Source organism: Ceratotherium simum, chromosome 4, assembly GCF_057802395.1.
Source record: "Ceratotherium simum simum isolate JZ-2026a chromosome 4, ASM5780239v1, whole genome shotgun sequence".
NCBI classification, from domain to species: domain Eukaryota; kingdom Metazoa; phylum Chordata; class Mammalia; order Perissodactyla; family Rhinocerotidae; genus Ceratotherium; species Ceratotherium simum.
The window spans coordinates 73,554,595-73,581,247 of record NC_141903.1 but is presented as its reverse complement, the minus strand read 5'-3'; the positions used below and the strand labels follow the sequence as shown (position 1 = coordinate 73,581,247).

The window sequence follows — 26,653 nt, the reverse complement described above, 5'->3', positions numbered from 1 at the left end:
CACAATCAAAGGCTAACAGATCCTCTATCATTTTAGATCCACAGTAAGAATTCTTAAGACTAATTCTATCTAATACCTGCTAAAGAATACCTTTAAAAATCAGAAACTTACCCAACGTATAACAGACAAATCCAAATGTTTAGGGTCTCTTTTTGTTCTGATCATTTCAAAAATGAAAGAATAAACAACAGGATAGTGGTCTGTTTACTTATTTCATAAAATAATCTCTAATATGTTAGATATTTTGTAATTTAGTTAGGATCTTTACAGTTTATTGTGAAGATAACATTGAACCTATTCTGTTTTTTTTGTTTGTTTTTTTGTTTTTGTTTTTGTTTTTTTTGTGAGGAAGATCAGCCCTGAGCTAACATCCATGCCAATCCTCCTCTTTTTGCTGAGGAAGACCGGCTCTGAGCTAACATCTATTGCCAATCCTCCTCCTTTTTTTTTTTTTTCCTTTTCTCCCCAAAGCCCCAGTAGATAGTTGTATGTCATAGCTGCACATCCTTCTAGTTGCTGTATGTGGGATGCCACCTCAGCATGGCCAGAGAAGCAGTGCATCGGTGTGTGCCCAGGATTCGAACCCAGGCTGCCTGTAGCGGAGCGCGCGCGCTTAACCGCTAAGCCACAGGCCCGGCCCCCTATTCTTTGCACAACTTGTTTTCCAACAGCCCCAACCAAAAGCAATAGCATTCTGATCTAACAAATGTTTGAAGTGCTCTGGGGGAATAAATTGTTTAATACTATATTTCATATTAAAAATAATATTATGTAAAAATACACCTCATAACCCCACTTTGCTAGACATTCCAGTCCTCTAAGTCATTTCTCCGGTAGTGTTAATAGAAGCAGCTGATGCAGTCACATGCAGTTCTCCAGGACCTTTTCTGATCAGCAGCATACATACGACATAGCTGGTTAGAACTAAGAAGAGCTAGCTCAGGTGAGGCCAGCACCTTGCATTTTGAACAGTTACCAAAGAAGACTAATCTCCACTCTTCAAGGAGCTAACTACACATAAAAATAACTAAATATGTTTATTAAATAATTTAGTGGCTATAGGTAAACCTCATTAAACCAGACTTATAGGAAACAAAACTACTTCCTGAAAATATATAATTCAGATTTTTCAATAATGGGGAATAAAGTATCTTTAAGCAGATATTCCTTTGAGTCTACTTCAATAATTGATTATCTCTTAATTATCAGTAGCCAAATGCAGATACTCAAATAATAATATTTTCTTAAAATTCCCTTGTCTTATTTCATAAAAATACCAACTTTGCTCCTATAAGTCACAAATGCAAAACAGACAGAATCTTAATTAATAAAATGGATTATACTATATTCACCTGGAGAAAGGAGAGCTGCCTTCTGAATGGTCTTTAGTGCAATATTTTTTTCATCTTCTGCTGAACTGCTTCCCATAGCCAACTGATTTACTGCAGTGTACAGTAATGCCTTCTACACAAGAGAAAAGAAGGGTGTTAACCAGTTCAGCTCCCTGACTTTCAAAGTGACTAAAAGTAGGTCTATATTGGATATGATGTGACTCCTAAGCCCAGGAAAAAAAATTATTCTTCCATCAATAATATTATTTAACAAGTAGAACACTTCCTTTATACTGGGACAAACTAACCTTTCCATGATTTGAGTCCAGAATATGAGCCACATTTCCTGCTACAGCACCTCCCTAGATAATAGAAAATAATTGATTATTTGGATAAATGAACAAACTTTCACAAAATAGTAAACATTAATACCGACAAAATCTTTCCATTAAATCATTTGAGAAGTTTGGTTTTACCACATTCATAACTTCTAAACTCTTTAAGTATCAACGTATTATTACTGCTTTAAAAGCCCAGTTTAATATTTTTATGAAAGAAAATCTTTTCTACTACAATCATTTCAACTCTGCTCTTTTAAAATACTCATTAAAAGTCCATAAGTTACATGATTTTACAGTGGTACCAAACAAATGTATACATTTTCTAATCATATAAAAGACTGTGAAAGAAAGAAAGATTAAAAGAGAAAAAGAGAGAGAGACCACAAAACTTACTGTAAGATAATCTAACGTGCTTTTACTCCACGGAAAGTCAGTATTTTAAAAACTTTCCAAGTCCCTAGTAAAACGAGTAACTAAAGCACAGAGCACCATGAAGCTCATCACTGCTTCAATAATCAACACTAAACAGGAGAAAAATATATGCAGCATCATAGTTTTCATAAAGTTGATTTGAAATCCTTAATTTTTAAAAATTCAATTAGATATTTTACCTGGAAAAGAAAGTGAATTATAAGAATGATTTGATTTTAAATCAGAAATATACTGTACTCTTCATTTTCCATCAAACGTGTGTTAGAAATGTTTTCAAAACCATATTTAGCATACAGAGAATGCTAAAAATAAACATAAAAAAATATGTCAATACAAAACAAATAGAGATGAATTAAAAAGAACAAAGAGAACACAGCAGAGTAGAAGGAGGATTCAGGAGTTAGATGTGGGATGATCCATCACTACAACTATGATTTTTGCACAAGTTATTTAATCTCTATGTTTCAAGTGTCCTCCTCTGTATAAGGGATATTAATTGCAGCTACTTCAAATCGTTGTTGGGATTAAATGACAAAATATATTTTAAAAAATGCCTAGCATAGCAGCTGGCACACATGATGAGTACTTCATTCCAGTGTCTAATAACGACTGTCTTCTAGGTTCTTTGCACCAACTCATCCACTGAAAATGACTAAAAATGTAGGATAAAAAGTGTGATCTGTACACCAGCAGTATCGACGTTCCCTGGGAGGCTATTAGAAATGCAGACTATCAGGCCTCACTCCATACCTACTGAATTAGGATCTGCATTTTAACAAGATCATCAGGTGATTTCATTTGTACATTAAAGTTTGAGAAGCACTGGGATAAAATATAAAAAACATGTATTTTCAAAGCATTGAATAACTAACAAGATATTAAGAACTTGCCAGGCCAAAACTAAAAGGGAAAACTGGAAGCCAGAGAGGTAAGTGAGCAGGGAAGCCACTTCTGCCATTTGCAGATCCTAACAAATCTGAATTTTCTTTTTGAAGGATTCGTGGGCTAGTGGAGAGAAATTAAAGCCCAGGGCTCACACAAGAAAGGCAGCATCTAGGAAGCCCACGTCAAAATGAGCTGAGAGCCCCCTCACATTAAAGGTGAATCAGAAGTAAAGTAGGTTTAAAAATTCAAAAGACCTTGAAATCCAGGCACATAGTAGCCTGTTTGGTCCAGAAACCTCAAGCTCTAAACCTTGTTTAAGGTGGTTCCACACTGGTGGAGCTCCCAAGCACCTGGCAAAAATAAATACAATTTCTAGAGAAAAGTATCTTAATCCTAGGCCTCAAATTATTTCCACAAATAATTTTCAAGTAAACACAATCAGGTAAACAAAGAAACAAAGCCATCATGTGTAAAAACCAGTAGGAACAACAAGCAAAAACAGACCCACAGAGACTTCAGATACTGGAATTATTTGATGTATTAAGTGTTCAAAACATATTAGCTATTACCATTATGTTTACCAACTAGTTAAGAAAACTATGAAAGAACATATTAACCAAAGAAGTTAACAAAATACTTTATAGACTCCTGAAAGTATCTGGCTATTATGAACCAAAATACAGCATATAATCCCTTTTGTAGAACATCAATGACTTCATGTTTTGATTTACACTTTCAGACATTAGCAGTGTTCTAGTTCTTATTTTCTTATCTTTAAGAAGCATTTAAATAAAATTATCCTTTGGGATTCAAAAACACAATAGCTAATGCTTACTAAATGGCAACATTTCAAGCATAACCTTACCACATAACCATTAACATAATCTGTACGCGTTCAGAAAAGTCCACCTACTTCTTTGTCTCTTCCATAACACTCAGAACAGTACACGGAAGAAACTCAGTGTACTACTTGTTGAATGACTAATGGAAAACTGCATTAAATAACAGAACTCCCTTGCTGTATTAGTTAACTATTTTTCAGAATGATAATGATAATACTTTAAAATTATATTATTTACCACATCACAAGTTATTTTATCTTTTTGCCAGAATTTAGAACATTACTCACCTTTGCATTTCGTTGGGCATACTGAGCAACCACTTGGGACAACAGAGACCAAAGAGCAGGATCACCTGGGTTACTACAGAGATCATCAAAGGCAGAGGGCTTAGAGATGGGAGTTACTTTACCCACAAAAAGTAGAAGCAACGAACATTTTATTTAGTACCTAAGTTTAAAATCTTTTAGACATCTAAAACAAGTTCATATTAATTGTCCATGTGGGGTTGAATGTGTCTTAATTTTAGAAAAAATACTTTATGTCTCCTATATATAGCAATAGTCCTTATGAATATAAAAAGGAAAAACCAGCAATGTGATGATTATAAAGCCATGAGATCTAATTTTAAAAGGTTAAGGAAATGCAATATGCTGTATTCAAAGAAAACACAAAGAGATGGAAACTATGGAAGGAAAATAAACTATAGATATAACAGTTTACTGTTGAAAATAAAACAAATAAATACCCACCTTCTATTTTCCAAATTTTGAAAATATTAAATGAATGTTTGAGTGGTCAAAAAATTCCTAAAACCATTAAACTGGGCAGTACCAGATAAACTGACTGTCTCACAAATTTAATTAGTAAGAGCTTTCATACTAAAACAAGGTTTAAGCCTTAACTTGAATAAGGGCAAAATTTCTGCTCTACCTACTGAATTAAAAAAAGTCTTTACGGGTGAAATAGCATGTACAGTCAGTTACCTGGTCCTATGCACAATTTCATAAAACCACAAGTTGGTTTCCAAATATATATGCTTACCTTATTTTATATTCTTTTTTTTTTTTTTGCAAGGAAGATCGGCCCTGAGCTAACATCTGCCAATCCCCCTTTTTGCTGAGGAAGACTGGCCCTGGGCTAACATCCATGCCCATCTTCCTCCACTTTATATGGGATGCTGCCACAGTATGGCTTGCCAAGCGGTGTGTTGGTGCGCGCACAGGATCCGAACCGGCGAACCCCAGGCCGCCGCAGCGGAGAGCGTGCATTTAACCGCTTGCGCCACTGGGCCGGCCCCTCATTTTATATTCTTAATAAGGTCCAAATGTCAAAGACAACCTCCTCAAGTATAATTAGACCCCAAATTCACATGTACAGAATTTACCTGTGAACAGCTTTAGATGCTTGTCTCTGCACTGCCACACTGCGGCCTTGCAGTGCATAAATCGCTGAAGTAAGAAGGCACCTCTGATAACCACTGTCTCTCTGTTTGATGTGCTTCAGTAGCTCATTAAGTGCCGCCTTTGACAGTGTAGCATCCTGCATGGCCAGTCCTAGAGCACACAGGGTTTGAAGGCTTTCTGTGGTTGGCTCCTTTAAGACAGAGCTGTAAACATATTTTTAAATTGCCTATTGGCCGTGAGTACAGTAGTCTGTAACTATTAAAACATATTTAACATTAAGTAAAAAAAGCAATTTACTTAAAGATTCACCAAATAAGCCCAACTTTAAGATAAACATAAAAACAAATTCCTTGGCTTCTAAGGACAGCAATTTCCCTGAATGTCTGAAGCAGTTAAAAGTACCAACAGCTTTTTACAGAGCAGCAATAGCCAAATTTCCTTTCTGGTCATTATATCTAAGTTTTAGAAACAAATGTACATCAGCCTGTTTGGGTCTCAGTTCTAGGTAAATAATTAGAATAATTTTGCTAAAATGTTTAGTTTCAATAAAATCCTAGAAGGTATGAAAAATAAAGAAAAATTCTCAATGTAAGATCTGATTTTTATCATTCTCAGAAAACTTTGTCCTATTGCTCTGTGGTATCGAAACCAGAGATTAAAGTGCAAACTGCATCTATATCCACCATATTTCAAGTGAATATTTTTATAGTTTAAGGAGAATTTAAATTTTGCATGTAAACATCTAGCTTTTTTTTCTCCTTCAACTGTGAAATCTGATTTAGCCTTATGGAGGTAAAGTTAAGAATGTTTAAGAATCCTTATGAATTTAAATGAAGAAATCCTTAGCTCTCTACAAACTTAATAATACTTCTAATAATAATTATGAATTATTATACTAAAACAAAACAAAGGAACTTTCAAAAACTTTTTAAACAAAGTTCATTAAAATAGAAACATGAATAACTTTACAAAATATCACATATCTACCACTATGTCTTTCTGATATTTTTTGTAAGGGGGAAATAAAGTATTTAGAATTTAATTTTGACAAATAGGTATAAAATCATGAATTTTCATGGGCAGCTCTGGAGTAAACAGCTTACTTAAAGCACCCATTGTACTCTTTTTACAGTAAGGGTTAATAGATGTAGAAGTCCAAATATGGAAGAATATCAATCAGTCACAGTCATTTCTGTCAATACAAATAACCACACTATAAGTTGGTACAACTAAAAAAGCAAACAATAAAATATAAATTCCAACACTAACAACAAAAGAAGAAATTCCAATTTGTGCCTTGGTTCAAAAGAAAAAAAAACTATCTACTTTAATACTTGTATTTAATACACAAAATCTAAGTTGTCACTGAAATGACTACACCCCACTAAGCTAACGTGCGCTGAATGCTCAGTACCTGCATGTTGTTTTGTACCATGTTCTAGGGATTTTACATGCAGTTATTAATATCATAAATTCTATGAAGCTAGTAACTAGACTTTTTCCCCTTATATAGAACTTACTCCTATCCTCCTTAAATAAGCACCTAGGACACTGCTTAGTTCCCAACATATGAATGCCAAACAAGATCAATAAAGAATTGGTAAACTGAATTCTTCATAGAAAGGAAGTCAAAGAAAAGAAGCAAAGGGGCAGGGAGGGGAGCAGTTGGTAGTGTTAAGTTTGAAAGATGACATGCAGAGAATCAAAAACAATAAAAGAAACATATGTCAGATAAAATACCTAGCCCTGAACCCAATAACACAAAACAAGAGGAAAAGGTTTTCCTTCTCATAAGAGAAGAGGAAAAGGTTAAGATTATATTCTATTCTTTTTCCCCACTTCCACCAATGTTCAAACTGATTTTGGTTACTATTTTAAATAGCAACCCACGACTAATCTAATTGTGTTTAATTTCGGGTTGCTTTTGCCCTTGATAAGTACAGTAATATATTAGCATCTATGATTCTTGTCCCCAAGCCATTTGCAAATTTTGGTTCTCTGAACATGTTATATATAGCCATATATACACATCCATGTAATGTGACAAGATTTTTAAAAAATTATGATTAGTCTTCTCAAAATAGCAAAAAGGAAGAGAAAGAATTGCTTATTTATTATACCAGAAAATGACTTTAATCAGGATGGGACAAAAGCATCACAACGAATAAACAAATATAAAGTTTATCCACAGAAGAGGTTCTCAACTAGTACATCATATCATCTCCCTCTCTCCATCTTTGGGAGGAGTAATTTGGAGATATATGGAGGCAGTTTTTTGGTTTTCACAATGATTGAGGAGTGCTATTAGCATTTAATGGATGGGAGACAGGAATGTAATCTTCCTGCAATGGGAGGACAATTCTGTACTATTGGGATTTGCACCACTGAAAATGCCAATAAAGTAGTTATTGATAGCCACTATCCAATAACATATATTAATCATCTACTGCATTTAAAGGCATCTAAGGTCAACTTTCTAAAAAAAAAAAAAATTTCTTTAAGAAGTCAAAAAATACTAGGGGCTGACCTGGTGACGTAGTGGTTAAGTTCACACACTCCACTTCAGTGGCCCGGGGTTCGCAGGTTCAGATCCCAGGCGTGGACCTATGCACAGCTTATCAAGCCATACTGTGGCAGGTGTCCCACATATAAAGTAGAGGAAGATGGGCACAGATGTTAGCCCAGGGTCAATCTTCCTCAGCAAAAAGAGGAGGATTGGCAACAGATGTTAGCCCAGAGCTAATCTTCCTCACACACACAAAAAAATACTATATAAATAACCACAGATCTCATAGGCTATTATTTTATTAACTATTCCAAAAATATAGAAATAGATAGAAGTTATATTGGTATAATTTTTTTCTAAAGACTCAACTTTAAATGAACTTTATTTTATCAGGGTAACTTGAAGGGAAGAGGGAAAAAAATCTCTTTGGGGACATAAGAGACCAAAAAACATGCCAGATACGACTGCCTTCATTAAAATTTTAAGATCCTACTAGATCAGGTGATCAATTACTCTTTTAAAAAAATAAACAATACACACAGAGTACAGGATGGTTTTGAAGGATTGTATGGATCCAGAGCTAAGAATTAAGCCATGATCTCTAGCTCCACCCGTGACTGTCAATTCAGAACCAGGTGGGTCCAATCCCTTTTGTTCACCACAAAGTTCCTAAAACTTTAAGAACTTCATTTTACATTGCTCCAAATTTTAACCCAATATTTAAGTATCCGGTCATGCTAAGTATTAACGTCAACTATACATACCATTTAAATAGCAATGTCTTGGCTACGTCCATTTTTCCTTGTTTATACTCTGTTATTGCCAGAGCTGTCAAGATATGGGCTTTGTCTTGCTCTGATTCAACAATAGACAAGGCTCTCTCATAGGCTGTTATATAGAGTTGGAAACAAAAACAAAACAATATAAAAGCAATCATGATTGACAAACAGTGAGATTTCTCCTTTCCTAATCCTACTTTCCAAAAAAGTCATATCTTATTGTTTCCTTGTTTTCAAATAGATGGAATAAAAATTTATAATAATCTAACTGGGTGTAGCTGTTCCAAGGTGATCCTGGGGATATCATTAGTATTATGTGACATTCCCCAACTTCTATCTTCACAATAGGGGATCTAAGTCACTATCTTCAAGAGAAGTGGAGGCCTGTAGCCACTGACATATCACCAGAATTCCCATGTGCAGATTAGCAACTTCATCAAGCAGTAGATACCTACAACGAGCTGCACACACATAGGCTGGGCCTATATATGTGAAAATGCACTCAATAAGCATTTTTGGGGAAACAAAAATATACTAACAATCGTTGAGGTCTTCATTTATTAGAAATTTACATTTAAGCACCATGGAGTAGTAAAGACCTGCTTTCAAATGCTAACTCATATATCTACCATAAGCTGTCTTAGCCCTCAGTTTCCTCATCTAAATAATGAAGACAACATTCAGCTCATAACACTGCTACAAGGACTATTCATCATAATAATGTACTAAATGAGACAACAGATAAAAAGCACCTAGTATCGTTCCTGACTCCTAGTCAGATTTTAATAAATATTGCAACCCCTACTCCCATCTCAATATTACATCTTTCTGTATATAAGCTGATCATGATTAAATTCTACTCAGCTCTGGAAAAGAAAGATGTGCCCTTTAGCTTCAAGCAACATACTCACCTTTGCTGCTCTCCTTATATAGACCCTTCATAAATAAAGCCAATGCAAAACCTATGATGTCTTCTAACTCTTCAAGGGGTGTTGACTTAAAAGCCTGGATAGCTTTATCATATTCACCAATGGAACTAAGAAGCAAAACATAACTTACTTTTAATATCAAAAATAATTTTGGCTTATATCATCAAAATATAGAGATATCATTACACTAAGGTTCTTTTAATACCTTTACCTACTTCATCTATGAGTGTTAAAACTGTAGAAAAGACATAAGTTAAAAGAGAAGGCATACCACTTATTCCGAATAGGATGTACTTTGGGGATTTAACTTCACACTTTGCTTCTTTTAAATTATACGTGAAAATGATCAGCTCTGCTAAATTACAAAGTGTCTTTTTTTAACAAATTTGAATTAAAATCCTAAGTGATAAATATAATTTCAAGTTGACTTTTATACAGAACTCTAATTTTTTAAGCTTAATACATTAATTAAACATTACCCGATGAGTATGGTTCTAGCATCTTTGACAAGCTTAACAAGTGATAAAATACCTAGTCAGAACCAAACTTAGCTTTTGTGTAAACTGTTTATCTACACATTCATTTTTTTGGAGGGCATATAGATACAGTAAAATTCCACAGACAAAACGATACATTATCTTGTCTGTATTTAATAGGAAGAAAAGTAAAAAATGTTACATATGATACTACAATACTTCTTAGACACAGAAAAATAACTTTTGCTTATTTAAAAATGAAGAGAAGCTGCATCACCTGGAATAGACACATTATATCTTTGAAATTCTTATTTCTGGTATGCATCACTATAATCATAAGCTGTTTCTATTTCTAATGTGTTATTGGAAATCTTTTCATAAAATCTTTTTAGTCTTGGGGGGTATAAGTGGGAGCTAAAAATACAGGATACCTTTGCTTCTAAAATTAGTTCTATAAAGGTGAAAGAATTGAAAAATCAATAAACTCAAATTTTGATAAATATTTTGATGAAAGGAAGAGGACTACCTTAGCTTGTTTACGGATACATACATATATATTAAAGGTACTTTTTTAAATGAACACCATCTACAAACGTGATTATTTTCGTAAAGAAAAGAATGGAACCAGAGAAGGGGACAGGGGGGCTTCAACTTGATCAGTAATTTTTTCTTTGAAAAAGAAACCTGACGCCAAGTGACAGAATTTTAAGATCTGTTATATTTGAGTGATGACTATTCACTAAATTATGCTCTACAACTGTACTACGGCATTGTGCATGTTCAATATATTTCATAATAAAAACAAATTAAAAAGAAAACAAATGACCTATTTTCAGTGGGAAGTATAAATTTTCTTCTAAAATGTTTACATTATATGAAACATCAATATTAAAGAGAAAAGACACTTTGTTCCATACAATTTCTAACAACATATCTATCTTCTGCTACAACAAACTCTTGGAACTGATAGCGCTCTATCAACTCCTAAACACAGCAGTTTAAAAGAAGAGAAAGGAGAAGCAATCAGAATAGGAAAATTTTCTTGTCTATATATGATTCAGTTACATGGTTACAAAAGATCTGTCTACCTCAGATCTTTACTATGCAGCTCCTTAAAAGATGTAGGCACTTTCCCCCAAATATCACACCACAGTTCTAACAATGTGTTTCCAACTGGACCATTCAATTTGGGGGCAGCTCTCAACTTGAGGAATGCCTCCTTCACTTGAGCCAAAAACCTTCCTCCTCCCATAACACTTCTCTTCTCCAGTCCTAGTTCTATCCTCTAAAACAATTGGTTTTTAATCTTTTTTCTTTTTTTTTTTAATCTTTTTTGAAGTCAGAAGTCTTTGAGAATCTGAAGAAAGCTATTTGGCTCCCTCCACCTCCAAAATGCACACAAAAATTTTTGTGTACTATTTCAAAAGGATTTCTGGACCTCTAATGTCCATCCCCAGTTTAAGAACACATAGCAAATCAGAATAAATCCAATCCTCTTCCAATTAACTAGGCTTCTACCACTAGAGACAGTAGCTGCCCTTCTTCCAAACGTTCTCTTGTCTAGTCCACAACCATCAGTTCTAAACCTGCTCCTCATAAAGCACACTGGGGTGAGGAAACTGTTAACACAGCCTGGTATCATGGGAATTATGTATCCTGGGGGAATGTCATCATCCTACTCATTTATTCATGTCCCACTAACTCTGGAAACTGGTCACCATCTCACTAGTCCCATAGCTTTCACCAAAAAAATCTAACACATTCAAAGAATTAATGGGAAAAAATATGCTTACCATAACAATCTGCCATAATTTCCTATTGTAACATTATAAGTATCTTGGTCTTCTGCAGTCCGTAACAACAAAATTGCCCTTAAAAAAAAACGACAAGGTATTTTAAATTATCTATATGCAATAGCATTCTTTTACACTTCCTCCTTAAGTGAATCTACAGATTTTCGTTTTCTTCATTTAATTCTATTAATTCTTTAATGCTAGTTATAACAGCTTATTCATATTTTATTAAATTGGTACCACAAAAGCACTTAATATTTAGATTTTAGATTGTCAGGAAAATAACTTTAATAAAGTAACCTTAATAATTGAAATTGTTTATAACACTTAAGTTTTAAATATTTCAAAAATTTCAATCTAAATATGTGCAACAACTGTGTTGATGTTTTAAGTTTTTACATAATTTAAGTATACAGAAAAAACCCTTAAAAATATTTATATACTGGGGCCGGCCTGGTGGCACAGCGGTCAAGCGCTCGTGCTCTGCTTCAGTGGCCCAGGGTTTGCAGGTTCGGATCCTGGGCAAGCACCAATGCACAGCTTGTCAAGCCATGCTGTGGTGGTGTCCCATATAAAGTAGAGGAAGATGGGCACGGATGTTAGCCCAGGGCCAATGTTCCTCAGCAAAAAAGAGGAGGATTGGCATCGGATGTTAGCTCAGGGCTGATCTTCCTCACAAAAAAAAATATATATATATATTTATATACTAGTAGTTTGAATTAGGAAGCCAGGAAATTGAGTGCTTTCATGTGCCTTTCCCTGTTACATACAGAAAAATATTTAGCATTACTGAGTTCAGAGAAGGGAAAGAGTCATCAGGAGTCCCTAGAGGCTGAGAATAAACACATCAACATGCTGACACCCACATTCTTACCTTCTCATGCTCAGTCCCCTTTGGGCAAGCAGGGAAATGTCTTAACAACTAAAAGGAGTTGGATATTTAGTAAGATTTTGTTTTCTATTTTCTTTTCTGTGTAAAGAGGATTAGCCAGGAAGAAATATCCAAGAAAAGCTTTTAATCCCTCTGATGTTACACAAAAAACAAACATTTTGTCAGAGAAGTCTAAAAGACAGTATTATATTAAAAACTATACCTCTGGTCAGATTTATACCTAATTTGTAGTTTTAAGCCTCAAATACTTGTTTAAGGCAGAAAACACCAGCAGTGATCAGTCAAGGAGTGGCACATGCATATCCAAGTGACTGCGGAGTTGCCATTTAAGCCGAAGGTATAACAAGTGTTAGATTCACAATATCTGCAATTGTAACATGTACCAAAAAAAGTAGCAAGCACCCTAAAGCTGCTTAGTTTTCTCTGTTTAAAAATCCTGCTCACTGTTGTCTTCTGTCCTATTTATACAGTTTGTTTACTGGTAAGTTTATTGTGACACTGAAAGAAACAGAATTGTGGTTTTTCAAAAATCTCTCTCCACATACATCTGGAAAAATAATTTTTTCATTATACAGTCTCCAGTACCATCTAGTGATTACTCCTTTGAACTACAGAGAGATCCACAAAAGGATGGCAAAGCATTTGAGACACCTCAATTATTTTTTATCTGACAAGGCTTCTTCTAAATATCTATTTATCAAGATTTAGGGCAATGATGTGCCTCAGAGGTTAGGCAATCAGGTCTTTTAACTTTTCATCTAGTACTCACAAGATCAATAGTTATTTTCTTATTCATGAATCAATTAATTTGCAGAGAATAAAACTTCAAGTTGATTTCATTCCCTACCCCTCTCCTTACTGGTCATTCCACTTGAGCACACTCTCCTCCTTGTTTCTTCAACATGCCAAGTCCACTCCTGTTTCAGAGCATTTGCTCTTGCTGTTTCGTCTGTCAGGAATGCTCCTGCCCGGATAACCAAACGGCTGGTGGCCTCACTTCACTCAGGCCAGGCCTCAACTGCCTCCTTAGTAAACCTACCCTCTTAAACCTATCTCAGATTCACTGCCTGCCTCTGCAGTCTCTGGCCCTTTACCCCACTCTGATTTTCTGTCTTAGCAATTATTACCATCACAGATGTTTAGTAGCTTATCACGTGTCTCCTCGTATCAGAACACGAGCTCCATGAGAACAGGGCCTGTGTCTGTTTAAATTCACTGCTAGGGGCCAGGCTGGTGGCGCAAGCGGTTAAGTGCGCGTGATCCGCTGCAGCAGACCCGGGGTCGCCAGTTCGGATCCCGGGCGCACACCAACATACAGCTTGGCAAGCCATGCTGTGGTGGCGTCCTATATAAAGTGGAGGAAGATGGGCACGGATGTTAGCCCAGGGCCAGTCTTCTTCAGCAAAAAAAGAGGAGGATTGGCAAATGTTAGCACAGGGCTGATCTTCCTCACAAAAAAAAATAAAAATAAATAAATAAATAAATAAATAAATTCACTGCTAAATTGCCAGTGGCAAGGACACTGCTTGGCACACAGCAGGTCAACAAATATTTATTGAATGAATAAATATATAGAAGCTATTAAAGTGATTTAAACAAACATACAATGTTCTCATTTCGTCTCTGAATAAATACACGTATTTAATAAAGCAAAAGAAAGTCTAAAGGGACTTTAAGTCTAAAGGGACAGATTTTTCTAAATCAACATCTGAGAGGTCTTTTTGTTTGGTTTTTGTTTTTTCTTCTCTCTCTCTCAGGTTGAGCAATAGAAACCAAAATATAGCTGAAAATTTGGAACTGCATCTTTGCACCTTCAAAGATGTAATAATAGATAACGAAAGAGGAAAGGAATCAGAACATTTATTTAGTACCTTCTCCATGAGAATAAGACTAAATAAAAAAAGGCCAACTGACAAATAAGGACTGCGTTTCAATTAAATGTCGAGTTTACCTTTGGTATGCGTCTGCTGCTTCCTTTTTCAGTTGTAGATGTTCATTTAAGTAACCCAACATCGTGAAAGCTGGGGCATAATTCTGAATTCTTTCTGGAAATCCAAAAATATTTTTTTTTCACATTTGCATAACATTAGTTTTATTTTCAATTTTTTCAATATCTTAAACACCAGATTATTTCCTCAGATCACTGACATGAAGAATAGTAGTCTGATTTTATCTTGACTATAAAATCCCAGTAATCATCGTGTAACTCTTTTAAATTATTGAATAACACTTATAGTTATATATGGTTTCTACATGTGTTTTAAAGTTTAAACATTTTTATCCTCAAAGGTATAATAATTGGAAAATGTAGCTCACGTTAAAATTAGTCATTTGATTTACAAGAAAATTCAGTTCTTCAGCCTATCACTTAAACCTTCCTGTGATTAAATTTAGCAACAATTTCTCTTGGTGGTTCTGTTCCAGTTTCTATGTTTTTCTCTTTAAATAAATTAACTCAGTATTGAATGCTAGAAACAGAGGATGATTTGGGCATTTTCAATGCAGTATTTTGAAATTTTAATGTCAAAAAACATCACGTATCTACTAATATTCAAAAGAGAAAGAAAACACATCTGATCTACTTAAAAGTTGTATTGGGAAGCAAGCCTTCAAATCTCTTAAATTATTAAACAAAGTTCAGTATAATCACATCTTACGTGCTGGTTTGGTTCTAACGTCAAAGCATAAGGTGAAAATCACAGTCAAGTTATTCTTGAAAAATCCTAAAGTTACCACACAACGAGAGGATCACCAAAACCGAGTCAAGAGGAGCTCCATGTCTTCCATCCACACTCACCCCGAGGTAAACAGTCAGCAGGACAGATGAAAAGATTGTCTGCATTCTCTCTTGTCCCCCACGCCTCTCTCTTTTTTGTTTTTTTTTTTTTTTGCCACATAGTTGATTTTCTTAAATGAGTATATGATATTGTTCCGCTACAGAGTTAAAAAACCTAACTGTGCATAACTGTCAGAGAATGATTTGTTCATTGTTCAAGGTATCTGAATTTTGCAGAAAGCTAAAAGATTTACCTCTTTATGTAAATCCTTTACAAATGTTACCCATTCTGCAAGGAAACTTATCAATAAAATTTCTGACCATATACGTTCTCAGAGGCTCTAGGTCTTCATTGGAGTCATTCATTTTGGCATACCGCATAACATGCTAATACCCTGAAGTGCTGATGTCTGTAAACCAACTGCCTTCACTCAAGTGCCCCAGGCTCAATGCAGGAAGAGCATCACAATCCTCTCAGTATCTATGATGAGGCATTTTCTCTTCTGCTTTTCATATTCTTCAACTTTCAATATTGCTGCTTAAATTCCTTGCTTCTTTATTAGAATTCCGTCAAGGGATAAATAAAATGCTAGTGAAACTAACATTTCTTGAGCATCTAGGGTATGCCAGGTACTCTGCATAACATTTTGTATAAATCATCTCATTCAAACCCTAAGCGATAGATACTCTCATTATTGTATTATAGATTGGAAAAATAATTTGGTGATATACCCAAGGTTTCATCATGGCTACTAAGTGCTGGAGCAGAGATCAAAACCCAATGGTAGTTTTATTAAGGTAGAAAGAAAATTATCACAATAGATGGTTAATAAAACTTCACCATTCTGTCCTTTTCCTAAGCTTCAACATATTTTAAGTATCTTGAAGAAAAATCAGGTGTTAAAGTGAGAGGTTGGAGGCACTGGGTTTGGAACTTAAAGCAAATTACCTCACTTAATTCTCACATCTCTACAACCTAGGTATTACTATCTCTTCTTTCCAAGGTTAACAGAAGTTAAGGAAAGTAAAATACTTGGCCTAAGACCACAGAGAAAGTAAACAGCAGAGCTAGAATGGCAGCAACTCACGCCCATTAGGCTCCAAAATGCTTTCCACTACAATATGGAAATCACTTTTATCTTGAATCATTAGATAACAACAATTTTCATCACTCTTCCAAAGCTCTTAATAAAGTTTAAAAAGTAGACTACTCGGCCCTTAAAGGAAAAAAAGTCAAATTCATGTCTTAAGGAACATTAATATTTAATATGGAATTAATTCATTTTAAAAACTTTAAATTATTTCAACAGTTATTCAAATATCTTGCCATTATATAACAGGTGCCTTACCTATGTATTTACTCAAAACAACTTGTGCTGCTGGAATAGCATTCATCTGGAGGATGTTGTACCGGTACAGCTCTGTTTCTCTGTTGCTTTTATCTTGCAATGTTGTACAGACCCAATATGCATAACCTATTGCTCCCTCAGTCTTTAAAAAAGCCAAAGTTAACAAGAGGACATAGGGTAATAAGCCAATAAAAATTAAGAAATGAAACAATGCACTTCAATACACTAAATATCATATCTTAGTCTTCTTTAAGTCAACTGCTAAGTGCCTTTAAATAAAGGGTCACCATGATACAACACAGCTAAGAACATATTTAAATCACTTGCTTCAGCCCTAAGTAGAAGAATCAAATGGGATAAATAAAGCACAGAAACAGAGCCCCATGTGATGGATTGGTTTGCTTCTTCTGAACACCATTCCCTTAGGTCAAACTAATAATTAGTAATTAAAAGAATTATTCTAAAACATTTCCATTAAATAATCTAGAAATGTCAACCTAGTCTAGTCCTTATCTCATGTTTATTTTTTTCTAGAGTCTCAGTTTCTATTCTACATGACTACTGCATCTATTAAATCCCATGTCATTTCTTCTCAGCTCTTGAAAGATGACAGGAAGATGAAAATGAGAAGTTTTTAATTAAAGACAGCTTATCTCTTTATAAGAAAAAAAAAAGAGTAGAGATAACTGCAGTCATTAATGTCTGATACCACCATGTATTCATTTTTCTCAACAAAGATAATACTTCATTCATTAATGAATCCTCAAGAATGCTCAAATTCTTACGTGCATATTGAGTTCTGTAGTGTGCCTGAAGAGATCCATAGTGTCATAACTTCCAATTGTTTCTGCAATAAGAGCCTATAAAAGGAAAAAAGAGGTTCTTAATGTATTTAAAAGGAATAATAATAATAATAAACGAAACGGGAAGAACCAGAGGTTTACTAGCTGTGCTTAAAAGCAAAGTTAATTTCTTTTTCTATCTTGGTTACTATATTCCCATGGCTCAGAGGACCTGAACGACCTATTAAATTGACCCTTAAGCTGACAGATGCTTTCAGAATTCCATCTGCAACCAGGCAGTGGTGGAATAATCCACATAAAATTCCTCAGAACGCTGATGAAACTGTGCTACCCTCTCCTTTCCCTCTCATCCTTATCTATTTATATTCATCGGGAGTAGGGTTCTTAGTCACAGGATCACCTCAGTTTCACCTGGTAGCTTTTTTAAAAGGAGGTCTTCACCCCTAGATATCTAGTTTCCATAGATTTGGGTAGAGTCTCACCATGTTTATTTTTTAAACTGCCTCAAGATTGTATCTATGCTTTTGACTTTACAGACTATATGACAAGTTAAAATTACTTTCAAGCTCATCTATCTTTTATAAGAAATCAGGTTTTTTAGTTATCACATATTACTAATATTATTAAGAAATTAACATTGTCTCACTTCTATGGTTACCATTTTAATTAAATCTACCAGTTACCTTCTGAAATAAAATATTTTTAAGAACAAAAATAATTCAAAAAAAAAAATACTTAGGTAATCCAGATAAGCATCTAAGATCTTCTGACCTAGAGCAGTGCTACTCCAAGTGAAGTCCCTGGACCAGCACCATCATCAACACTTCAGAGCAATTAGAAATGCACATTGTTGGGTCGCCTGGGTCCAATAACTTACATAGAGATCACTGTAGTAATGCCATTGCTTCCAGATACTACCACAGTTAATGGGAACAGGAGTTTGTCTTTCTAACTCCGCTTGCTTCATCAATTAACTAGAATGAGACCCAAGTGTCAAAAGTACAATGAAGGATATCTAAACTCTGAATAACAATTCTCTGATATGGGTGATGCTCCTACTATTCTCTGAACCAAAACAATCAACCACTTGCTAATTCATTACAATTTCTCAATTAGACAAGATCTTGGCGGCCACTCAGTCCAATCTCCTTCCTCTTCAGGTGAGAAATGAAATCCAGCAGTGATATGTTAAGGTAAAACAATCAGTCAGTGACAGACTCAGACCGGTAACCAAGTATGCTGATTCCTATTTGGCAGTATCAAAATCTACACTTAGGGGAGATGAGGGGTGGAGAGCACTCATAAACAAGGACTAAATCAAACATGAAAATTTAACAGAAAATGAGAAAACCTAATCAAAATGATCATTGTAAAATGGTTTGTTTTTTTTTTTTTTTGGCTTTGGTAAATATGTGTTAAACAACAGAGTTCTGAGTTTATTTTTTAAGCATAATAATGTCAGACTGATGGGGTTCAAAGCCCCCTAAACCCAAGCTTAATCATTACAAGCTGTATGACCTTGGGCACCATACTTAGGCTCTCTGAGTTTCAATTTCCACATCCATAAATGAGTTTAACAACCACCACCACCTCAAAGGACTGATAAAAGATTAACTGAAATAATGTCTACAAAGAGCCTAGCACAGTGACTGCCACAAAGTAAGCACTCAAATGTTACCTGTTATCACTATTACCATTGTTATTTATATTAATAGGTTATTTATACCACTTTATATTAATAGGTTATTTATATCATAGGATTATTAGTAACTATGTTATATATCTTACTTGTCCAATCCAGCACATTAAATAAGATGGATCAAGGGATTGAGCCATTTTGAAAGCTTCATGAGCTTGCTAGGAAAAAAAGGCAAGAAAACACATCGAGTCATCTTATAAGCTTAATATTACATTGCTTATGTTTAAAAAGCATAAAATAAAGAAAATAAGAAAAGTCAGACTTGTGAACATAAGATGTAACAGTGAACCTAAAACTTCACTGTTTAAGCACAATTACAATGTTTAAAATGCTGTTTTAACTGCATAGTCCTAGAACACTCCCGTACAACAGGTTTCTCTATAGGGGTTCTGGTCGCCAGCAAAATGGCAATATAGGTATCTATCTCATAGTCTACAGAACTTTTAACCAAGCATCCACCCATTTCCTAGCCAGAGGTTTGATGGAAGTAATCAGATAAGGCTGTATCTATTTTCCTCTCTTTGGGCTTAACAGGGAGGGTAAGAACTAACAATTAATGAGGTCTGAGATGCATACCTGCTCCTGGGCAAAAAAGAGTGGTCAACATACATCTGTGCTAAGCAGTCAGGAAACTTCAAAGATACCTCACTTGGACACATTAAGTTGCACGCTTTTTTTTCTGCTACAAAGAACAGCTATTATTATATGCTGCTTTATATTGTTTTATCAATAATCTATGTGTGGCAGGAAACAGTCTTATTTTTCCTATAAAAAAGTAAGCTCATGGGCAACAACACTGCCATGCTATCATAAAACTGCATGCATAGCTTACTGACTATGACCTTGCTTTGTTTAAATTTTTAAAAAGTATTTTAAAGATTTTAAGATCCAAATTAATATTTTTCTTCATTCTATTTACAAACTTATAAAGCAATCTTTGCAGTGACTTAATGTATCTCTGAGAATATTACTGAAGCTATTTTAAAAGGATTATATTCAACATACCAGCTGAAACACAAAACAATACAGATAAGCTATTATCTGTAGATCTGCAAAAACTTCTAAACATGACCTAAAACCCACTCCCAGGTACTGGAGTTCCAAATCTCTAATGCAAAACTGTTCAAGTATGACAAATCACATTGTGGCATTTAAAGGGATTAATATCCGCTAAAGCCCAATCTAAAATCATCAGGTCAAGGTTAAGTTTAAGCTGCTACACAGTACTAATCATCTCCCTACTTCATCACCTCACCCCAACACAGCCCACATGGGACTCCTCTTACACGTGAGCAGATAAAAAGCAAAACACCCAAATAATGCATAATAGAATTATTTTAATCACTAAATGAAAAACCAACATAATTATAAAACCAGAAATTTCTTGAGTGGCATGGAAAGGAAAATAAATCTTACACATTTATTATTCAATATAATAAAATTAATGTCATCAATTATCTAGCATATTAGAGAGCATACTGGATAGAGAACAATGTGCGAAGTATTTCTCCACAAGAAGTTCAGCTATTATGAAGAGATCATATATAGAAAATGTTCTTTACTTTTACTATGACAAACAGACAACACATTTACCTCAATGTTTTCATTTGCAAGGTATAACACTCCCAAGTTGGTCCATGCAACAGCATTCTAAAAAACATATACATATAAAAAATTAGGTCCCTTGTCTAAATGGCGGTCTCATAAAATTATTAACACTAAATTTTGAAGTTCTTTTTCATAGGTAGACACATAGAACACTCACAATTTGTTCTGATTGGATTGATTTGATGAAACAGTGCTGAGCAAGGGCATAATTTCCAATACCTGAAAAATACAGAATTTGATGAAACTGAACTCTATCACTCGAAACAATCTTCTAAAAATATTGAAGTGTTACTCAGTTCTTACCACTATAACATGAAACCACACCAAGAGCATTCCAATATAAGTGATTATTACTGTCCAGTCTCACTGCCTTTTTCAGACACTGAAAAGTAAAATTAGATTTTTATTTCTTGGAATATCATTATTTCTATCAAGACAAACGTGGTTTTATGTTTAAACATTATAGTATTTACTTTATCAAAAACATCTTTCAGAAAAGCACTTAGTTTTTTTAAAAAGTTTATAAAAAATTTCTCAAAACCATACATGTAAAGATTTCTCCAACAATTCTTTAAGATCACTTGTGTTGCTGCCTGTTTCTGCTAGATGTTGTGCTTGGCGATAATAATTAATTCCAAGATCACACCATGTATTAGACGTAGACATCAGTTTTAATGCACGACCATAACACCTATGGAAATATAAAAGTGAATGTTATTTTTTTTATAACGTCTTAATTCAATTTGAATGTCATTAACTGGCAATCTTTGTAAATTACCTTCCTCCAAGATGGAGGAGCTCATTTTTCTTTAATACTTGTTTTCCTTCTTTCTGACCTAGAAGGACTCCTAAAACATTAACATTCACTTTAGATGGGGAGACAGCATACAGACTGGTACAAGCATCCCCAACTAGCTTCCAAAGGCAAGACACATCAGCTCGATGCTGTAGAGCCCTAAAAAAGAAACAGTGTGATTCTTATAAATTATTTCCAGAAAGTATGGAGTTTATCTCCCTCATTACCACTTACAATTCAAACAGAAAAATTGTACATACAATCTTGATTAAGAGCTACTTCCTTAATTAAGTGTAGTGAATGCTTCACTAAATTCCTTCTAACTGAATTACATCTTATCACTGCCCTATTAGGAAGAAGAAATGAAAGGAGGGAAGGAGAGGAAATTGATTGTTTTAAGTACCAGAAATTTTACAAACATTTCTTTTGTACTCTTCGTTATTTTTGTTAGAAGTAGCAGAAATCACATAAATAAATCGATAAATTTTCCAGGACCAATTTATCATTACTACTGAATTTTTTAAACTATGCTCTTTGTGTTTGTCTGTTTAAACAATAACCAAAGCAGTAAAGTTGGTAACTCTCTCACAGTTGATTATCATAAACTCAGGTTGTTGCTTACAGATCTTTCCTCAAATAAAAAAAGACTAGTAAATGTATAACATATCAAATATATCTGGTGATCCAAAGGATTTTTACTAAGATCAAGAATAACAAAAGTCTAAACATGAAAAAGTGAAAACCCATATTTATTGAAGCAAGACTGAATGAACAAGCTCAAAAACTAAAGATAAATATTAATTATGGTGGAAAAGGGTATTTCTTTCCAGAAGGAGAAAATCTCAGCTATACATTTCTCTCCATTTTTGTCTTCTCAAGATCTTATAAATAAAACACAGCAATTTCTCTTAAGCCAAGTCTCAATAACCAGCTATCATAAAGAGCTCTGTTATATCGGCAGATGGACAAGCAGAAGGAACATTTTTCATAGCCTTTTCTACTCATGGAGCCCAGCCAAAAATCATTTTCCAATGTCTTCCTGAGAAATGAGATTGATTATTGGAGTCATCACCGAAAGCTCACTATGAGAATCAGGAGGAAGGCCAACACTATTTGTAGTTCCTTTGCCTAAATATCTTAGCAAAATTTCTAAAATTTACAGCATAAAAAAGAAAACAGACAAAAACAGAAGAGAAATAGAGGCAATTTTAACAACCTAAACTCTTACTTCCTTTTAAGTTCAATAAAAAATAAAATATCTGTAAAGTGAAATAACTCCTATCACCCTTATATGAGAATTATGGTAGTGTGAACTTTCAAGTTTAGAAGTAAATATAAATTTGGGAATTATCACTTAAAAAGTTTTACATACTTCCTTATAATTGGTTATGAGTGCTACAACCCTATCCAGAACAAAATTTCCCAAGCTCAGAGAGGCAGTATTTGTAGCTCAAGTATCATCACTCAAAGGTTCACATTAACTCTTAAATACTAGTTCAAACAAAATAAGCCCTCTTCACAATACCTTCCTCTTTGGAAAGAACTATATTATGTGAGACTAGAAAAGTAGCGATAAAAATCAGTGGGAGAAAAAAGGCTAAGGTTTTCGTTTCAGATTTGGTTCATATTTGAAGCAAAGCAATTCTGGAGCAAACAAGTCAACAGGAAACAGAGAAGGCAAGTAGGAAAAGAAAGTAAGCAAAGCACAAGAAAGATGTTTAACAGCAAAAAAATTCAAATGTTATGTCTAACTTGTGGACTTTTTAAAGTCATCTACCACAAAGAACACTTTTACCCTTTTACCTAACTAATGAACTTACACTTCTATAACATACCAGATTTACTCAAATTTTTCTGATTCTTTTCTTGTTATGAGCTATCACTTTTTTCCTACACAGATTCTCTCCAGGAGCAATCAGATTGCTCATTTCCCCTTATCTTCAGCCCTACCAACAAGACTACAATAGGCCCTTACCACTCAATGTCAAGCATATTGTGCACAGGAAGCCGTTTCCCAATCAGTTCCAACTAGATACTCGCTTGCTCAGGATCCTGAAAGAGAACACTAACACGTAGCATCTGAGCTGCTGCTCCACTAGCAGAGTGCTTCTTCCTTCCCACCTTTCCCTACGCATCCAGCACATCAGCTGCAGCTAAGAGCAAGAAATTGTATCTGTCCCCCAGCGCAAAATTAATACACTATGTATGTTACAGATTAATTGGCTAGTCCATTATTCTTTATGTTTGATATTTTGAATAATGATTGCTATATCTAACAGAATAAATATAGAATGATTTTCTAAATTTGGCTTTATTATAATACTAAGAAAATAAACACAACAAATAGTAAGAATAATACCAACCAAGTAAAATACTCCAGTGCTTTCTCTATGTAGTCTACAGCTTTCCCATCGAGATAATCGACTAGAGCTGCCTTTGCCATCATGAAATGGCATTCGCCCAAACCTAAAATCAGGGGTAAGTTTGTAGTTGTTAAAACATGTAAAAGAAATACTTAGAATGAACTTCAAGTAAATTTATTGGTGTCATATTAAAGCCACTTTCCAGAAAACAAAACTTAATGGTATTTTATAAAAGTAATCTTAACCTTAATGTCTTGCACACATTTAGTAAGGAATTCAAATGGCAGGGTTCTGTTGGAGTAAACATGTACTAAAAGTGAGAAAAACTATCTATGGATCTAAGAATTTCCTTAACTTTGGGCAAGTTACTTACCTCTTAAAACTTCATCTTTGAAAATGGGAATATTACCTAAATGCTACTCTCTATCATATTACTATTTATTACTGTTGTGAAACAAGATTTGATCTTTTTATAATCAAAACTCTATAGCAAACCATACCATAAAAATTAAATGAAACAGCAATTTCCTAAAGTGCCTAGTAAACATTTAATAAATGTGAGTTCTCCTTCTCTTGAGGAAAGAATTTTAACAAATTTTTTTTTAAAAAAGGTTTTCAAGCCCCAAATTACATATCACTTAAAACATACACTATTTCTGATTTAAACCTAAGTTGTTTCTTTAAAAAGGAAAAGGAAATGGAGGAAAGCATATATAACGGACTCCAGGGTTTTTTTAAATCATTAGATATAATCACAAAAAATTAGATCATATAAAATCATAGATTTTATAGATCATATATAAATATAGATCATATGTAAATTATAAAGCATAGATCATATATAAATCATAAAAAATTTAGATATAGATGGTGATGTCTTACTTTATATTACCAAAAATAATTTGTTAGAAGGAATAGGTATCTACAGAGGAACTGAAATTAATTTAGATAATTACAAAACAATGCAAGTTGCTCCTAAAGTTCAAAAATTGAAAAAATGAGCTTCTACAATTTATAAAGTCATTAAAAAGTATTAAGATATTCTGAGGATATAGTGAATTAATTGTCAAAATATAAGAGCAGGGAAACTCTTGTTTTGGAGATACATTTTTAGATCAAATAGGTATCATGCTATTCATCTAAAAGTGAAGTCTCTATTATATTACTATTAACTATTATGAAATAAGATTTGATCTTTCTATATTCAAATCTATATAATAAGCTATACTATATGAGGCTCATGCTGGATGCTTGCTGTTGACTAAATTAGTCCTTTTCAAGTTACTCAATACATGTAGGAAATTGACTCAAGGATTTTATACTTCACTATCACAAAAGTCAAAGGAGCTATTAAAAAAGAAATTACCGGGCCAGTCCCGTGGCTTAGCGGTTAAGTGCGCGCGCTCCGCTACTGGCGGCCCGGGTTCGATCCCGGGTGCGCACTGACACACTGCTTCTCTGGCCATGCTGAGGCCGCGTCCCACATACAGCAACTAGAAGGATGTGCAACTGACATACAACTATCTACTGGGGCTTTGGGGGAAAAAATAAATAAATAAAATTATAAAAAAAAAAAAAAGAAATTACCTTTCAAAGCAGGCACATAATCTTCTTTCTTTTGAATGATCAGCTGGTATTGAGCTACAGCCTCCTTATATTTGCCTAGGATTTGCTGTATTGCTGCAACCTTAAACACACTGTATGTGGATTCTGGGTTGAGCTCACTGGCTTTTGTGAAGGATTTCAAGGCTGTAGTATAGCCACCTCTGCTTAAGTAAGCCTCTCCTAATGACTCCCAACAGTTGAAGTCCTTTGGGTCTGCCCTTAAGGCTGCCTGTAAACTAAAATTTCAAGAAACAGTAAGAGAACTAAAAGTAACAGAACTACTTCCACAACTGAAAGGAAAATATAAAATAAATAATTTAACTGAATCACACATATCCATGATTCCTTCTATTTATAAAAGTGCTATTTAAAGCAGGTATACCTTTTCCTTTCATGACTTGAATTTTTTAATACTAAGAAATTTTATTACAATTTTGGAATGAATAAGAACAAAATACTTTTTTGAAGAAGTGCTGACCAAAATTTCTTTCCCTTGCCTATCTGGAAGAACTCCAGTTTCCTATCCTACCAGAACAGGTATATATCTCAGTATACCTCATCACAGTCTATAAACTCCCACCAGTCCTCCTACCAAAACAGAAATATCACAATTGAAAAATAGGAATAACAGGCATGCTTTAAATTTCTGATCAAATTCCATAACCTTGAAAACATTTTAAATGCCTGAATTCTAGATATTAACGTAAATCAGAAACAATTTTGATTCAAATATATTTTATTTACCATTATTTAGGTCAAACCAAATTACTAAAAATGAGCTGCTCCAAATGCCCTTCAAGCTGCCAAATGTTTCCCTAGCCCAAAAACAATGCATGTCAGTGGGAGAACAACAAAGATACTAACCCTGGCTTTTTATCATTCCTTAAACTTCTACTGAGAACCTACTACATCTATGAAACTATTATGACTTACCTTCACTAGACTGGCTATCTTCTAAACAAGAGGACATCATTTAATCCATCATCTAATTTTTGCAATTCCAGTGCCTTGATAATAAGAACCAATCAACCATAAATAAATTTTG

The 26,653-nt window shown here is 34.2% G+C and overlaps 1 protein-coding gene across 4 annotated transcripts in view; it reads right to left on the bottom strand.

Annotated features, from left to right (window-relative positions):
- SKIC3 (SKI3 subunit of superkiller complex) overlaps positions 1 to 26,653 on the bottom strand; it is a 79,200-nt gene that overhangs the window by 20,011 nt on the left and 32,536 nt on the right. For all 4 annotated transcript variants that reach the window (XM_087430022.1, XM_087430021.1, XM_087430023.1 and 1 more), the window contains 18 exons: positions 25,591 to 25,844; positions 24,004 to 24,106; positions 21,623 to 21,799; positions 21,391 to 21,535; positions 21,148 to 21,226; positions 21,002 to 21,063; positions 20,830 to 20,886; positions 19,326 to 19,394; positions 17,520 to 17,594; positions 16,735 to 16,876; positions 14,561 to 14,654; positions 11,718 to 11,795; positions 9,431 to 9,555; positions 8,505 to 8,628; positions 5,216 to 5,437; positions 4,119 to 4,191; positions 1,640 to 1,693; positions 1,353 to 1,464 (listed from right to left, as the gene is read on the bottom strand). In XM_087430022.1, coding sequence (XP_087286148.1) covers positions 1,353 to 1,464; positions 1,640 to 1,693; positions 4,119 to 4,191; positions 5,216 to 5,437; positions 8,505 to 8,628; positions 9,431 to 9,555; positions 11,718 to 11,795; positions 14,561 to 14,654; positions 16,735 to 16,876; positions 17,520 to 17,594; positions 19,326 to 19,394; positions 20,830 to 20,886; positions 21,002 to 21,063; positions 21,148 to 21,226; positions 21,391 to 21,535; positions 21,623 to 21,799; positions 24,004 to 24,106; positions 25,591 to 25,844 — 2,045 coding nt within the window. The remainder of the gene's footprint in view (positions 1 to 1,352; positions 1,465 to 1,639; positions 1,694 to 4,118; positions 4,192 to 5,215; positions 5,438 to 8,504; positions 8,629 to 9,430; positions 9,556 to 11,717; positions 11,796 to 14,560; positions 14,655 to 16,734; positions 16,877 to 17,519; positions 17,595 to 19,325; positions 19,395 to 20,829; positions 20,887 to 21,001; positions 21,064 to 21,147; positions 21,227 to 21,390; positions 21,536 to 21,622; positions 21,800 to 24,003; positions 24,107 to 25,590; positions 25,845 to 26,653) is intronic.